Here is a 16,203-nt window from a genome sequence, read left to right on the forward strand (position 1 = left end):
CCTCCCACATTCGCCAAATCAGCTTCTGGCGTTCGGTGGTCGTCTAATAGGCATGCTGACTTGTCAGATATAGGTATAGCTGGCCGGCAAAGTGTGATTCAGGCGTGGTCGAGATGGAGCTTAGCGCTGTAAGGTACCATTTATCACTATCGAAATTTGAGGCTTTAAACTGAGATTCGATTGTGGCAAAGAGCTCGAGACAGCGCGGCTCTATGGTTGCCTTGTCAACTGTCGTTCGGACTCATATTCGCGGCTCAATGATTTTTATGGAATTAATTTGCTTGGTAAAAGCTGGAAAATTCAATGCTTTGAGCTGCGCAAAGCTTTCCTATAAATGAGACGATGACGCAGAGCTCGCAGAGCTGAGCTACTCTACAGTGGCAATCCACGGGGTTTTTTTTGTCCTTGATTGCCATATAATCCGTAGTCAGTAAGACAGAACCTCTAAGTTCATTTTTTGGCTAGCGTCTTGCTCGTCAAATTTCGTAGCACTACGTTGCAAGCTATTGTCCTTTTAGATCCAAATTAGCCCACGACAGGTCCATCGCAACGTCATGACAACACATGACGTGGGTGAAAGTTTTGAAGCAACCCCAGACAGAAGTGACAAATACATTCTCCGCAATAATAAAGCTATGATATAAAAGCAGACAATTGAGTGAGTTTCCACGTAGATATCTCCAACGACGTCATAGATCTGGGTGGATCGTGGAGGTACTGACAACGCCTCCACAGCGCCTCCACGAAGAGTCCAACTCTATTCTTCACTGCATTTCCATGTGCCTTTTAATGGTTTGATATTTGTATGTCTCAAGTGCTCTTGATCAATTTCTTCAGTTACAAAATCAGACAAGCGACATGGCTGCCCATGGCATCACCATAATCTTCTCCCCATACCATGTTGGAATTCGGGACCACCGAGTAGGAAATGGACCCCATCGGATCTGCTCGCTTGGAATTGTCAAAGAGCTTGAGAGCTTAGGAATCAAAGTTCATCTGCATGAGATTGAACGTGTTGATGAATTTGAAGGAGAAATCGGCCGGAGCTTCGAAATCATGCGCCGCATTTCAAAGGCCGTTACGAGCGCCGTCAACACCAACACATTCCCTCTGGTCCTCTCTGGGAATTGCTATGCCAGTGCCGCAGTTGCATGTGGACTTCGGATCAAGGATCTAGCTTTCATCTACTTTGATGCCCATGATGATCTCGATTCTCCGGATGTCAACGAAAACGGCTATTTCGATGCAATGGGGCTATCAATGCTTCGTGGTGAAAGCTGGAAAACACTCATGAGCTCTGTTCCTGGCTTCCAGCCTCTTGACTATCAACGTTTTCTGTACTGTGGATTACGAGACCAATCCGATATCCAACGACAGCGAGTGATTGATGCCGGTATGACGGCTATCAGGGGTGATACTACGAAAGAGGTTAACTTCCCTGCGGAGCTCAAGTCACACCTTGAAACTCGCGATTACAGCCCGGCGTTGGTGCACTTGGATCTGGATGTACTTGATGAGAGTTACGGAAAAGTGAATGATTATCCGTCACCTGGCGGCATGTTTGAGTCGGATTTGATTGAATGCATGAATAATGTACCCCGGCAGTCACTACCAAAGTCACTCACGGTCTGTTCATTTGATCCAGACGCTGGTGATGGTGATAAGATCGCAGGTATTGCGATTTGTGCTATCAAAACATTTGTTCAATCTCTGCTGGAAATGAATGTCCTTTCCAGAACTTGAGATAACACGAATCAACTTGTTTTTTATACGACGCTTCCAGACTCACTGAATGATTGTATGCAACATGTAGCGGGAGTTTTGGCCGAAGAGCTCCCTCGGACCCACTTTTGACGACAACACTAGCGTCTTGGCTACCCGATTGAAACTAGTATCCCGCATAAGGTTAAAACAACAGATCTAGAGTGGAACCGCGAAGGCTATTGATAAGTTTTACAATCGTGGAAACCATGGGATTTCTTATACGACCTCACTAGATTATGAACCTGGCAGCTTACATATAGGATGATAGTTACCCTAGAAGAAGGAGAAAAATCAATTCCGATCCGCGACCAACATCTTGACACAATTACACGACCCCCAAAAACCAACTATTCCGTCGCTTCCTCTAGATTCAACTTCAACCACTTGGCTAAGCTGACAAATTTAGGTCCTTCACTAGTGCTCTGGTCAATCAATATCATGGCTTCATCTCAACAGCCACAAAATGAGGATCGCTGCGAGACAGCAGATTTAACGACAGTTGACGTCGAAATACTGGGAAGGAAAAGACCAGAACAGTTCAAAACAATAGCAGTCGAGCTCGAGTTCTGCTTTTCACTGCTTGCATCAATGATGATGGGTGAAAGTTCCCTCCAGTGAGGTTCCATGTTAAATGAGTATACTAACAACATGCAGGAATACTTCATCAGCGGGTTCAACGTAATTCTACCAACACTAGCAACAGCCCTTAACATACCATCCGGCTCCCAAACATGGCCAGCAAGTGTATTCTCATTTGTCACAGGAGCCTTTCTCCTGCCCTTCGGTCGAGCCGCCGAAATCTACGGCGGAGGCATCGTCTTCGTATGCGGACTTCTCTGGTACACGATCTGGTCCTTGATATGTGGGTTCAGCCGGAACTATCTAATGCTCAATTTTTGCCGGGCACTACAAGAGCTCGGACCTGCTGCGTTTCTACCATCAGGTGTCATGCTCTTGGGTGGTATCTACCGACCAGGACCACGAAAGAACCTTGTTTTTTCAGTCTATACGGGGCTTGCTCTCCGATGGGGTTTTTCTTGGGTATTTTTCTCTCTGGGTTGAGTGGACAATATCTTCCCTGGAATTGGGACTTTTATATTGGCACTATTCTTCTGGCCATTGTGACTGTCACTGCTTTCTTCACTGTTCCGCTTGACAAATATGCTACAAAGTCTAATATAACGCACGGGGCAATCAAGATGGGCTGGTTGGGACTGATCACAATTGTCCCGGGGCTGCTACTTGAAGTCTTTGGTATCACGGATAGTTCTCATGCTTCTGGTGGTTGGGCAACGCGTTACATCTACGTCACATTCACTATTGGGAGTCTCTTGTTATGCACTGCTTTTTATATTGAAGGTTGGATCGCAGAACAGCCCCTATTGCCATTTGACATGTTCGCATCGAAGTACATGAAACCACTTTGTGTGTCACTCTTCTTTTCATATGGGGTGTTCGGAATCTACCTCTTCTATGCGAGCTTCTAGTATGTATCCAGTTGATCATCCTCGAATGATCGCTAACAAAAGACAGTATCAAAACTATTATAGGCGCAACTCCCCTCCTAACAACTGCTTGGTTCGCACCCATGGCAATTGGGGGCCTCGTTCTAGCCACAGTGGGAGGCTTCACACTTCGTCACCTATCATGTACTTTACTGCTGGCATTCTCCACAGCAGGATATCTCATCTGTGCACTCCTTTTCGCTCTCATGCCTACCAGCCCAAATTTTTGGGGCTTGGGTATTCCCTGCTATGGTATGTGCCACTATTGGCATCGTCATCTCATACAGTGTGAGCAATGTGTTCATCACTACCAGCTTGCCAAATCATCAGCAAGGAATAGCGGGTGGTGGTGGTCTGATCAATTGTCTCGTCTTCCTGGGTATCAGCTTCTTCCTCGGATTTGCTGATTTTGCCGTTTAGGAGTACTAAGCACCTTGGTCAGAAAGCGAGTTACCAGGTGGCATTTTGGTTTTGCTGTTGCGTATGCTGACTTTGCGCTTGTGTTTATTGTATTGGGAATCAGAATTGACAAAGCTAAGAGTGATTTAACGGTTGATGAGAAGAGAGAGCTCGAAAGTGAAGCTTTGAGAATATCAGAGATAGTATAAAACTAGCAATAGATTTTCAAAATGTGTCTGACTGTGGCTAAAGGTATTTATGCAGTGTGATAGAAATGCTGAGCACAGCCTACTCAATCCATATCACCCAGAATAACAATAGGAAATGGAAACCTTCAATTACATATATTGCTTTTTGTTCGAAGAGAATTACAAGTTATTCGACGGCTGGTAGGAAGTTTTAAAAGAGGGTTAAAAAGAGAGGCCAGAGACGACGTAGCCGAAGATTTCCCCCATCCATAGAAGAGGGTCTCGACGACGTTAGGTATTTCGCGCTACACATACCAGTTATAGCAGACTACCATGTCAACGTAGATTATACACAGCTAAAGACTGAATTTCAAACGCATTCACTTGAAAGTAACAGGGCGCTAATATGTTCAAATGGCAATAACCTCGAAAGTACGCCGTGGGTACATGTAGGACCGAGACCCATGACTCCTGTTAAAAACACCAAACCAATCCATCCAAACCGTCCATCCCATATTATCTCGTCTTATCAAACACACCGTATTGAACCTCGAACTTGATACAATCCTTAGTGGTTCCGAGTGCGCTTGCGGCTGCGCTCACGCTCCATAGCAGTAGGCGGAAACATCTCGAGGGCGGGGTGGTGAGCCGCAGGAGTCCAGTCAACAGCCATGGCAGGAGAGAAGTCGGGGTGGAGTTGTGAGTAGGTATTGGGGTCGGGGACATGACCGTCGATGAGGTCTGAAGAGGGCAGAGGGGCGGCGACCAGCTCGACGAGGGAGTGATCGATCCACGAAGAGGGCTTGTTGCTGAGGCGGTTCATGCGCGCACAGTCGTCGTCGACTTCTTCGGTCATGAGTGAGGTTAGGGGTGGGGCGTTGCCGTTTGGTCGTGCGTGGTAGTTGGAGAGGATGTGGTAAGGGAGGTTAGGGCGGGTTGCGGGCTTATCGGCTAGATCGGCCAGGGCACTGAGAGCGCTGTGAGCGGCGGTTGTGCGGGTCGAGCGGGTGGCGTGGTAATTGTGGCTTGCAGTGCGCATCATGTCTGCTGCGCTGGGGGTGCCATTGTCTTCATTGCCGGTGCCTTCGGGGGTGTCCTCCGCGTCGGTATTGTTTCCATTGGTCACAGCGCCGGAGCCGTGATCTGGACGCTTGGAAGTAGAGAAAAAGTGAACCGCAGCGACGTGGGCATGGTTGGCGTGCGCGCTAAGCTCCTTATCGGTGAACAAGGAGTGAATCGAGTATGTTGGTGCGACCTGCTCCTTTGCAATCTCGGCCTTTGCGCGCTTCGCGGGAGTAGCATCGCCCGTATCCCGCGCAGGAGATCCAGGTTCCTCCTCCGGGGCCTTGCGCTTGCGCTTATTCAACTCCGAGATAACACCGTTGCCAAGTTCGTCGAGGTCAACGCGGTGACGAGTGTGACGAGTCTTGCGGTTGCTGTGGATCCCACCGGGGCTTGCGGGGTTGGTAATGCTGAATTGATTGGGGTGAAGTAGCAAAGCATTGGTGTCCGCGATATCGAGTTGCTCTTTCTCGCGCATGAGACGGGCCTTCTTGCTGGAAATGCTCTGAATCAAGCGCTCGCGCAGCGTAGAAGAAAGGTGATTGAACTCCTCCTTTGCAAAGTAAACCCGGAAGTCATGTTCACGCTGTTGTCGCTCAAGCATATCGTTGTAACCATTCTGCAAAAAAAAAAAAAAAGTCCGATTAGCCAAAGTCACCACGATAACCGATAAACAACTCACCATAGTAGCGGTCAGAGTAGCATCTCTAGTCTCCTTAACCTGATTGACCTGCTGAACAAAGCGAGAGTACCAAGACCCAGCGAGTCCAGCCATCTCCTTAGCAAACTTGCTGCCACCACCAACAGTATCCTCGATAAGGGCCGCAATAGAGTCAGCGGTGTCAAGCAGAGGGCCAGCGCCATAGGGGTCGGCGTTGTTGATAAGAGTCATATCACACTGCAAAGCGTGCAGCTGCTGGCGGAACTGAATGTCGCGGTTATGGCTAAACTGCGCGGTGAGTTCCTGGAGGCGCTCCTGGAGCGCAGTGCGACGTTTGTCGCGTTTCGAGGGGGCACCGCTGGCCCCGCCACCAGGGCTGGTGGGAGCCGCGTTCGGATAAGACATTGTGTTTAGTGAGTGTGGTCAAGAGTAAACGTTAGATTGCGTCGGTGTTAGTGAGAGATGCTTGAGGGGTGGGTCGTCGGAGAAGTATGGCCGGGAGAAAGTTTCGCCGGTCCGAAGTACATGAAGAAGGTCAGTCGGGAGACTTTAATGGGGAAGAGATTATTGAGAGGGGTGAGTGGTATTATGAATGGGAAGGTATATTATTGAGCATCTTGGGGGTAGGGCTTTGTCGCAATTCCATTGTTTGGACATTCAAACACATGACCACAAGCTCAGCAACCCTAGAATATAGTTGTTCTCCGGAATAGGTAGGATGGCTTGTTTACCCACCATCATTTCTGGCAGAAACAAAGTACTAAAATAAAAATCACAGCCTAGTAATATCACTGATAATATTGTTGAGACTTTGAAAGTTATACACAACACAGGTATTGAGTCTGGAAGGGCACAAACACCTACATTGATCCAACCATCCCTCAGAGAAGCAAGTAGTTCTCTATCCGTATATGGCTTTCCTCAGCGTTACATTATACTTATAAGGTGCTTTATTATACCGTTAATTCAGCAACTAAGCAATTTTAATGAAATCAGAAATAACAGTCTGCCTAAATTCGAATGACGTATCGAAATGGACGGCGCAAGGGGGATATTCAGAGGGAGACACTTCTAATAACCAAATATACGAGACTAGTGGTGAGATATGACCTGGCGAATAACGTGGGTTCATACCGAAAACATATGACTTCACCTATCAAAGGACGGTAATGAGGTGATTATTGAACGGCCACCGTATGTGGGGAGAAAAAACGGCTCGTTCTTGGTGAGTCCCTGACTCGATGTATTTATCGATTTGATGCCGATATTCTACAATACATGTATGATTCATGGTAGACTCGATATGATGCTAGCAACAGTGGTCTACTTTTACGAAAGACTCAATTACCACCGAATCAAGCAGTTCAAGGACTGGCCACAGCTGAAACCATCACTTCTATTGGGTCGTCTGAAGTCGCTGAACGATGTTATCATGACTAGTAAGCCGAATGTCCATATCGGTACGCCTCACCCTCCGGGCACCTCTAAACGACAGCTCTGGTTATACTGGGTGATTTGTGTACCAATTTAACATCATCTGATATCATCGGTATTATCCCTAGCATAATAATCTCCCAGCCAACCGACCAACCAAAATCCTTCCTCTTTGTCTGATACAATAAGTATCTTCCTGCAATAGGAAATCTACAAATCAAGCCTAACACCACATGCATTGGCCGCTATGAAAAGTGAATTTGAAACCCCGTTAGGGTGTGACAGTTCACCAGCCACAACGAAAGAAATACTCCTTAAGGCGGAGCAACCCTCCTTCCAAAGATGACCTACACGGTTACTGTCATCAAAGAAACACTCCGTCTATATCCTCCATCCGGAACAGCGCGGATTATCCCACCTGCTAGTGGATTCACCATTCAAACACCGGACCCGAACCAACCCAAAGGTGGAGAAGTCCTCCGAGACGGACTAGTAATTCTACAACTGCGAAAGTATAATCCAATGGGATACAACCATCTACGGTCTCTCTGCCGAAAAATTCAGACCGAAGAGATGGTTACGAGACTCCACCGAACCATCCAATCCGATTCCAGCAAGTGCAATCCGCGCTTTCGAGCGCGGTTCACGGAATTGCATCGGACAGGAACTGGCTGAGAGCAAATCTGCGGCTGTCCTCGTTTGTGTTGTTAGACGGTATACCTGGGAAAAGGTTGGTCTTGGTTCATTTGAGTTTGATGGGGATTCTCCGGTTCTTGGGGACGATGGGCGGTTCAGGGTGGGAGAGGGGGCTTATAAAGTGAGTTTCTTCTTGTTCTTCGTTCTTTCTGCAGTATAGGATTTCCGCAGTATAGGATTATATGATGATAAGGTGTGGGTATTCTCTTGAGATGGATGCTAACACTAATCGGTTGATAGGTCTTGCAAATCACAGCCAACCCAATTGACGGAATGAAGATGCGGGTTCGAAGGACTGAGTGAAGTGTCGGTCTGTTTCGTATTGGGTTTTGCTTAGTTCTAGTCTCTACCCTTGTATTATGTTATATTTCCTGAAACCATCCACATGGAATGGGAGGACCCTTATTCCATGCGCCATTCTCAAGTCTCATGACTGCGGTATATCCGATATCCTACAGTAGGCAAGCTACTGTCCAAGATATCACAATGTCATCTCATCCCATACATATAAGCTAGTCTACTGTGGTCTACATGAACCCACACCAGTCTACAGTAAAAGACAACCCAAAAACCGGTGAAGCCCAACCGCACCCAACAACAAACCCCGAAACAGCATAGACAAGCACAGTCCACCGATTAGCAGACCCCTAATCTTCCGAGAAAACCCCTTTATTTCCAGTTATTTACAGTCAAGGATCCCTTAATTTCATTTCACACTACACATTCATATACAGGAAAGAAAAAAAAAAGGTGCGCTATATAAGCAGATATATTGCCACTAAAACGTGTATATTTATCTCTCCATCATCAAGACAGAAAAAAAAAAAAGATGTCATAAAACCCGAATCGCCGAATACAACCGGGGTATTTCATAGTTCGTTCCGAAGGCTGGAGGAAAGAAGCCGAGGGGGAGTCATGCAGTGGGATCTTTCCAAGATGCCCACGGGAAAAGAAAACAAAACAAGAGCCAAAGTTTGAAGAAGTCACAGGCCCTACCAACACCGGGGACGCCGTGTCCCATGTCTTTTGAGCTGAAGCTGAACCAGAAGCTGATGTGTTAAAATATGCTATGGTGGAATGAGGTGGTGGAGAATGGAAGTGAAGTGGAAGAGGAAGAGGTATGTGTATCGAGTCTGAGAGAGGAGAGTAGGACTGCCTAGTTCGTGCGACGGATGACGAACACGCCGAGCTCGATTCCGTCGCGCGGCTCGCTGTCTTCACAATAGCGTCGCTTGCGGATGCCGTCGAAGATCTCGCTGAGGAGCATGGCGGGTGAAATTTCTTTTCCGGACATGCCACCTAAGCTCATGGATTTGTTCGGGTGGCGGCGGCCGTTCTGCCAGTACAGGTTGAGGACTTCCTTCATGCGGGCCTTTTCCTGGTGGATGAACCACTCGGCCCAAAGATTGCGGTCGAGGTGGGTGCTTCCGCGGCCTGCGTCTGCAACTTGGAATTTGGAGGAGGGCGAGCTCAAAGCTTCGCAGAGAGCTACGATGTTTGCTTTCATTGTGGCAAAGTCGTCCATCTGCGAGACCGTGTTGAGCTTGCCGAGGTAGCGGCCCACATCTGCTGACAACTCGTTCACCACCACGAGTTGACGGAGCAGAGGGTCGAGAATGGGTCCCAGATATTGGGATTTGAAGGTTGAAGCACCCTTCTTGGTTGGGTACACGAAGAGGAGAGATCCACCGTTTGGCGAGAGCTCGCTCATTCGGTCGACCAGGAATGAGGGACGGGTGGGGCAGAATACATCGCGGTACTCCTGCGCGGAGGGAGGAGGGAGATAGCGCTCGAGCACGGAGATGTGTACACTGTGAGGAGGAACGATGGGCATGGGAGTGTGGGACATTTGCCGTTGGAGAGGCCCACGGTAATCGTGGTATGCACTAACGACTGCTGCGCTGGAGAATACAGTGGCATTGAAATATTCTTCAGCGGCAGTAGGAGAGCGAGGAGTACTAGGAGGAGAATGAGGCAAGTTCGACAAACTGAACTGCTCAGGAACTGCGTGGGTGACATTGATATATGGTGATTGGCCCGGTTGGAGGTGGTTGTGCACGGCCTGGACCATGGAGCAGAAGACACTATCGGTCTTCGGTAGTGACACGGACTGATCGGATGTGCGGGGATAAGGAAGAGTTTGGGAGACGATCTTGACGGCCTCGCCTCGAGGGTTGGCAAAACCAAGTGAGGATGCTACTAACTGTTAGTGATGTTCCAGGTCGAAATGAGCGCACACCTACCAGTCAAGTTGATGCCATGATCCAGCCATGAGCCAATGTCCTGCTGACAGTCCATCTCATCGTGAGGTCCAGGACTACCCCCAGAACTGGAGGAGCCGTGGGAGAGTCCATCTGGACTACTCAGTGTATCTGAAGCACCATTGGTGGAGGAGTGATCCACACCCGGTCCATTGTCCATCATCTTCATGGAGGTCGGATGCTGATGCGGGTGCGCATTGAACAACAACATATCGGACTTGGGGTTCCAGGCAACGTGGATATCGTCTTCTGGCGGGGTGGGAGGCAATGTGGAGGGGTATTCCGACTGGTACGCGGGAGGAGAACTCCAGGCCGGAGAGGCAGTCAAGGGTCTCGGCCCGCGAGACACAGTGGTAGAGAGACGGAGACGAGAATCAGCCGATCGGGGACGGGATTCCCGTGAGCCGGAGGCACTGCGGTGTTCCCACGAAGGAAAGTTGACGGCCACGGAGCTCTTCGAAAGGAACCGGGAGACTGGTGAAGGTCTAGTCCGCAGGGATCCTTGGGAGGCTCGTCGACGGATCTTGGAGGGGCTCGCAAAGCTAACAGTTTCTTGTGTATCGTTGGAATGAAGATGTGCTTGTGTGTCGACTGTCACAGTTGGTGGGACAGACATGGTCAGATTCTCGGGTACGGCGACAGGCCACTGTCCATTGCAGGGTTGACGATTCATCCGCTGTTGGGAGGAGATGGTCGGCATGGAGCAGAGGCCGGAGGGGAGGGGGAGGGTGAGGGTGAGGGTAGAGATGTGAAGAGAAGAGAAAGAAATGGAGATGAGGGAGAAGAAGGGATGACAAGGAAAGAAGAAGGCCTGGAAATTGACGGGCCCAGAGTACTGGGTACTTGCGATAGTATGGGCGATCGGGTGAAAAGACAAGTACTAGGTACCAGCTGGGGCAAGGGTTGGGCCAGACTCGTCGGTCTAGACCATTCAGTCATGGAGTCATCGTTTTCCGCACAATTCCAGTCAGGCATTTACATAGAGCCTAGCATAGGATCACTACTATGGAAGAGAGAAGATAGTCTATTAAATTAACTGTCAGAATGAGTCCACTCTGTCCACCACAATTCCCTGTTCAGGATGTTATGAGGCCCGAGAGTGCTAAAAATGTGTAGTCTAGAGCGACCGGTGGCTTCGTTAGCTCCACGGGGCGGCGATCATTCTCGGTTCTGCATCGAGTTGAGTGTCTGAAGTCTCCCACATAAATGAACTCATTACCTGAACCAGACTGCCACATATTGCTTTCTCATCTGACTGCTTTTTGACTTCCTTGTAGCTGTACCAACTGGTCGTGTGTGGAGTGTACCCTGAACAAAGTCTTGGTACATCTTTTATTCCGCCACTGAGGGGTTGGGCATATGTCTGTCTTTGCCTGTGTTGCTGCCCATAAATCTTGTTCTCTCCACAGTCTATTCTTGTTCAGGGTTCGCATGAAGTTCGCATTCCCCGGACTTCGATCTAAGTGGACTACATAAGTGACTACTAGTACTGATTCAATTCCAGTAGACACTCGCGAAACACATCTGACCTGACTAATTTCCACTGTGCGCCCCGGCCTGGTTCTGATCCCAGTTTCCATCTCCGGACTACTCCACCGGTCTCAGGTTAAGTGACTTGCCACCGAGTTGAAACCTTTAATTTGATATTTATGAGTGCACCCTGTCCACGCGTACATATATAGTTGTTACCTTCCTTGCTACATTGCAATATGGAGATTCCGATGTGATTAGATTGTATTAAGATTAAATATGTATATGTGATCATGCATCAGCCTGAGGCAATCCGGATTCTTCTGCCGATCGGCGAATGGGACCCTTGAAGACTGGACAGAAACAGTCCATGGATCTGGTTCTAGGTCTTGCATCATGGTACAATAACGGCTCACGTTCTCCAGATCCGAGAAACCTTGCGTAGTGAGATCTGTCTCGGTCGCGTGGATGTCTGTCTCGGGACACTATTCCCGATGGTTCCCGAAGAGGCGAGGAACTTTATTTAGAACCTGGTTCGATGATCGAGACGGGCCTGTTCCGTCTGGATAGGCCCGATCGGGAAGTGTGTGTAGGTTACACTGCCTGCTTGAAACAAGCCGGTCGGCATGTGTGTAGTCCACCAGCGGTGGCTAAAGAGAGATAAAAATGCATATGCTGGCTATGATGGTTTCACCATAACAACATAACCCGCTTCCCCTCAAGAAGTCAGCGACCGGCGCCGAGACTGAGTAGCAGTAGTACAGCCGGCCAGCGGCTGCCGCAAATCCTGCGAACAACCCCAAAGCGAAGAACGATACTTCTGCTCCTCGCGCGTAAGACGAACCTGCTTCCTCGCAAAGCTGGAAGGCTTCAGGGCAATATTGCAAGAAGCAGAGCGGCCATAAGCGGGCATGGAAGACTTGGCGGAAGGCATAGGCCGGGACGGGTTATCAAGAGTGGCACTGAGCTCGTAGCACTGGCAAATGAGCTCCTGCACACCATCCGTCAAGCGAGAAGCGCGCTCTTCAATATCAGGCCAGAAGGCGTCGCCCCAGAAGGGATCTTCGCAGACGGCAGCTTCGAGCGCTGTCAACCAGCACTGGAAACCCGAGCGCGCACCAGCAAGCTGGGACGCGACAGTCACGAAGCGAATGGTGGGCTCGGAGTGGAGGACATGCAGGACGATGCAGGCTGGGCAGCGGGCAGTGAGGTACCAGTCGTGTTCCTCGGTGAGGATGCAGTTGAGCCAGGCGAAGGCACTGCGGGCTTCGCCTCGAAAGGCGCGTTCTGGTTCGGCGGCCCGCTTGCTGGGGAGGGAGCGGGCGGCGACGCGCTCGGCTTGGTGGTTGATTAGGAAGAGGGGGACGAGGAGGGTGTGGATGATGTCGCGGTGTAGACGGAAAGTCTCTTGTTCTGTCGTTGTGCAGGAGTGGCGATGGGCGGTGCAAAAGCTCGGTCGTTCCATGCCACATTCTTGTCTGCGGAGTTGTTCGCGCATTGTGCAGAAGGCTTCGTTGCGCTCTAGCTCGAGTTGAGCGTGGGAGGGGATTTGGAAGGGGGACGACATGTTGAGTTCTGATCAATGATCAATGTCAATGAGGTTATACATGTATATGTAGGGCGTACAGAGGGATCTGGAGGCATAAGGGTCCAGGGGCCGGATGCGGGCATCAGAGAATAATATAGTTCCCCCTTTGCGGAAACGTCATGGTCGTAGATCAGGCCTTGCCTCCCGTTTTGGGGGCACAGTCCAGGGTAGAGGAGTCGATCGCAATTCGGGTCCACTAGCTGACGAACACTTTGCCAGTGGCGTTGATCATTGGCGGACTTGGTCCGGAATGGGTGGAGGGTGGAGATTGGAGACAGTCTGGACTTGCACATCCATGTTACGGTTACAGGCCTAAGTATACATAAGCTTATTCTGTACAGAGTACAGTAGTATATGGATATTCTACATTGGAAATTCGTATACAGCCTCCTCAGCTATCAGCAGCTCTCAGCCTCCGTATACACTACAAACTCATCGTCCCCTTTACTATAGGGGCTAGGACCCCCGTTCTAGCCCCAGGGCGACCGCCGAAGACCGCCCAGTGGGGTAACGTGGCTCGTGGGAGATTTAACAAAGCGCGATGGCGTTATATTAGCGTTGATTTATCGAAAGATAGGGGTCTCAGACTCCTGTATTCCGACCCGATCGGTGTTCGGGTTGGCTGCCCAAGACTATCAGTAACCAGGATATCAACCAGTTTCCTCTAGTGAAAACTCAGACAAAGATACAAAGAGAAATCAGAAACCGCCGATGATCGCAAGCCGTGTGCCAGGTTTGATGACTATCTTCCCCCGTTAGAGTCGAGTGGGTACAGTGTATGAGGGGGGTCATCTAGAGCAAGAAGAGTAGTGATTGACAGGGTTTAAAATGCAGGCAATTTTGATTTTAATACATACTGTGCGTTACCCTGTACTGAGTACAGAGAGTGCTGTGAGACTGACTGGGCTATTTACGTTATCTGTTTAACGCATTTATAGAATGTCTCAACGCCTCAATCTATAGTCTTGAGTGTGGGACTCTGGCTGATTCCAGGCTCAGGGGCGGAACGTGTGGAATGATCAACGTTCACGTGTGTGAAATCAAATACAGAGATGAGTTCTAGAATTCTAGAAGCTACATGTCCCAAGTTATATCTACTGTAAGTTGCGGAGTACTCATGTTATTCCTTTACCTTGAGTTAACTACTGTAACCAATGTGATTCAATGCTGTGCCACGTGATTGGGGCTAGGGCTAACGGCCCCCCACGTTTGTTTGGGGTCAACAAATATTTACGTTCATGTACGAAGTACCGAGTACCGAGTACGCAACAGTAGTATTGTATTTCTAAATGTCGTACTTGCTTGTTGCTGTTGCTGTTGCTGTTCTGCAATGAATCTTCACACGTCAACATCGAGCTCACATCATCATCCCTGGCATTTTCGGCAAGAATGAAGCACGCTAGCTAACCCTGCAGGTAATTTGGCTCAAATCAAGGAATTGCAGTGGCTTTCATTTCCGTAGTTCACCCCGAAGTTTCTGTTTTGTTCCTGTCCTGATCGCACCTGCCTTTTTATCATTCAAATCAATTGACATATTTCGAGAGAAGAAGAAACTTCTCTCTGAATTACTTCAATTCCAAGTCCATTGTACTCCACACCTTTTACTCCATAATCATGTTGTCTTCCTTGGCATTTTCGGTGCCATTCCTGTTGGCTGGTCTGCAGGCCGCCACAGTCAATGCCGTGCCGACTATTTCGGCTGTCGGGTCCAAGTTCTTTTATGAGAATGGCACTCAATTCTACATCAAGGGTACCTCACCTCCACACTTCCTCAATGTAGAGAAACTGACCCTCCAGGCATTGCTTATCAGCTGACACCCTCGGACCCGCTGGTTGACACGGCCCAATGCAAGCGCGACATCGCCCGCATGTCCGAGCTGGGCGCCAACTCTATCCGTGTGTATCATGTCGATCCCAGTGCCAACCACAAGGGTTGCATGACTGCTCTGGCCGATGCCGGTATCTACCTGTGGGTTGATCTGGACACTTTTACCACCCAGATCGAGCAGACCTCCCCCCAGTGGAACCAGACCCAGTTTGATCGCTTCACGGAGGTTCTCGATGAGTTCCAGAAGTATGAGAACACCGCCGGTGTCTTGGTTGGAAACGAAGTCCTCACCACTGCTGAGGGTTCCGCTGCTGCTCCCTATGTCTTGGCCGCTGCCCGCGATGTCAAGGCGTACCGTGACCAGAAGGGTTATCGCGAGATCCCCGTTGGTTACTCCGCGGCGGACATTGCCGATTTGAGACCTATGCTTCAGAATTACCTTGGCTGCTCTACGAATACTTCTGAGCGGTTGGACTTTTACTCGCTCAATGCCTATGAGTGGTGTGGTGACTCCAGCTACCAGCAATCCGGCTACAACATGCTGCAGAAGAACGCGACTGACTACCCCATTCCCATCTTCTTCTCTGAGACCGGGTGCAACACTCCCAAGCCTCGTACTTTCGAGGATCAGTCCGCGATCTTTGGTGACCAGATGGTCGATACTTGGTCTGGATCTATCATCTATGAGTGGATTGAAGAGACCAACAACTACGGTTTGATCAGCTACGGTCCCAGTGTCAAGCCTGCTACCGCTACTGCCACCTCGATCGAGGATGGTTTCACTCGCCAGGGTACCCCAACCCCTGTGTCACCCGACTTTGACAATCTGAAGTCTCAATGGGCCACTTTGAACCCAACTGGTGTTGCCCTCTCTGACTACAAAAAGTCCGCCACCGGCCTGTCCATCGAGTGCCCTGCCTCGACCTCTGGTGGCTGGGACGTGGATCCCAGCGCTCCCCTTCCCACCCTGGGCCAGACCTACAAGAAGGGCTCCGGTTCCAGCGCCACGACCAGCGGTGGCAGTGGTGCCAGCAGCACTGGAGCTTCTGCTACTTCCTCCTCGACCAAGGAGGGTGCTGCTTTCGCAGTGTCCGCCAGCTCCCCCATGACGGAGCGTCTCCTCGCCGGTTCGATTGTTCTCTCTGGCATGCTCGGTGCCCTTGCCCTTTGGCTGTGATTACATTGCGAGTTGTATTGATATGCATCCATGGTTTCTGATAGAACGTTCGAACACTGCATTACACGGAAGCAGTTGGCGTCTTTGGTGTCTACATACAGGGTATGGTACCAGGTCTGTCTTTCACGTGTACACAAATGAATATAAGTTACTGCCGTTGGACATAATCG

General features: G+C 49.6%; 7 protein-coding genes across 7 annotated transcripts; 4 read left to right on the forward strand and 3 right to left on the reverse strand.

The window, feature by feature from the left end:
- Nucleotides 1–858: 858 nt before the first annotated feature.
- On the forward strand, nucleotides 859–1,743 carry N7508_008532 (arginase family protein; the record flags this gene model as incomplete). Its single annotated transcript, XM_058466596.1, has 1 exon — nucleotides 859–1,743. One exon carries the CDS (start codon nucleotides 859–861, stop codon nucleotides 1,741–1,743), a length of 885 nt encoding a protein of 294 aa, XP_058314442.1.
- A 1,220-nt stretch (nucleotides 1,744–2,963) lies between these two features.
- On the forward strand, nucleotides 2,964–3,689 carry N7508_008533 (major facilitator superfamily transporter; the record flags this gene model as incomplete). Its single annotated transcript, XM_058466597.1, has 3 exons — nucleotides 2,964–3,250; nucleotides 3,298–3,382; nucleotides 3,441–3,689. The coding sequence occupies 3 exons, from the start codon at nucleotides 2,964–2,966 to the stop codon at nucleotides 3,687–3,689; spliced, it is 621 nt and encodes a 206-aa protein (XP_058314443.1).
- A 735-nt stretch (nucleotides 3,690–4,424) lies between these two features.
- On the reverse strand, nucleotides 4,425–5,984 carry N7508_008534 (Sds3 domain-containing protein; the record flags this gene model as incomplete). The annotated part of the gene is made up of 2 exons (XM_058466598.1): nucleotides 4,425–5,537; nucleotides 5,601–5,984. 2 exons carry the CDS (start codon nucleotides 5,982–5,984, stop codon nucleotides 4,425–4,427), a joined length of 1,497 nt encoding a protein of 498 aa, XP_058314444.1.
- An 898-nt stretch (nucleotides 5,985–6,882) lies between these two features.
- Nucleotides 6,883–8,012, forward strand: N7508_008535 (Cytochrome P450; the record flags this gene model as incomplete). The annotated part of the gene is made up of 4 exons (XM_058466599.1): nucleotides 6,883–7,089; nucleotides 7,219–7,289; nucleotides 7,527–7,830; nucleotides 7,950–8,012. 4 exons carry the CDS (start codon nucleotides 6,883–6,885, stop codon nucleotides 8,010–8,012), a joined length of 645 nt encoding a protein of 214 aa, XP_058314445.1.
- Nucleotides 8,013–8,865: 853 nt separating this feature from the next.
- On the reverse strand, nucleotides 8,866–10,586 carry N7508_008536 (uncharacterized protein; the record flags this gene model as incomplete). Its single annotated transcript, XM_058466600.1, has 2 exons — nucleotides 8,866–9,905; nucleotides 9,953–10,586. 2 exons carry the CDS (start codon nucleotides 10,584–10,586, stop codon nucleotides 8,866–8,868), a joined length of 1,674 nt encoding a protein of 557 aa, XP_058314446.1.
- Nucleotides 10,587–12,158: 1,572 nt separating this feature from the next.
- N7508_008537 (uncharacterized protein) lies at nucleotides 12,159–13,007 on the reverse strand (the record flags this gene model as incomplete). Its single annotated transcript, XM_058466601.1, has 1 exon — nucleotides 12,159–13,007. One exon carries the CDS (start codon nucleotides 13,005–13,007, stop codon nucleotides 12,159–12,161), a length of 849 nt encoding a protein of 282 aa, XP_058314447.1.
- Nucleotides 13,008–14,642: 1,635 nt separating this feature from the next.
- Nucleotides 14,643–16,033, forward strand: gel6 (putative 1,3-beta-glucanosyltransferase; the record flags this gene model as incomplete). The annotated part of the gene is made up of 2 exons (XM_058466602.1): nucleotides 14,643–14,778; nucleotides 14,826–16,033. 2 exons carry the CDS (start codon nucleotides 14,643–14,645, stop codon nucleotides 16,031–16,033), a joined length of 1,344 nt encoding a protein of 447 aa, XP_058314448.1.
- Nucleotides 16,034–16,203: the final 170 nt, after the last annotated feature.

This window comes from Penicillium antarcticum (assembly GCF_028974205.1).
Source record: "Penicillium antarcticum strain IBT 31339 chromosome Unknown utg000009l_segment0_segment0, whole genome shotgun sequence".
NCBI lineage: Eukaryota > Fungi > Ascomycota > Eurotiomycetes > Eurotiales > Aspergillaceae > Penicillium > Penicillium antarcticum.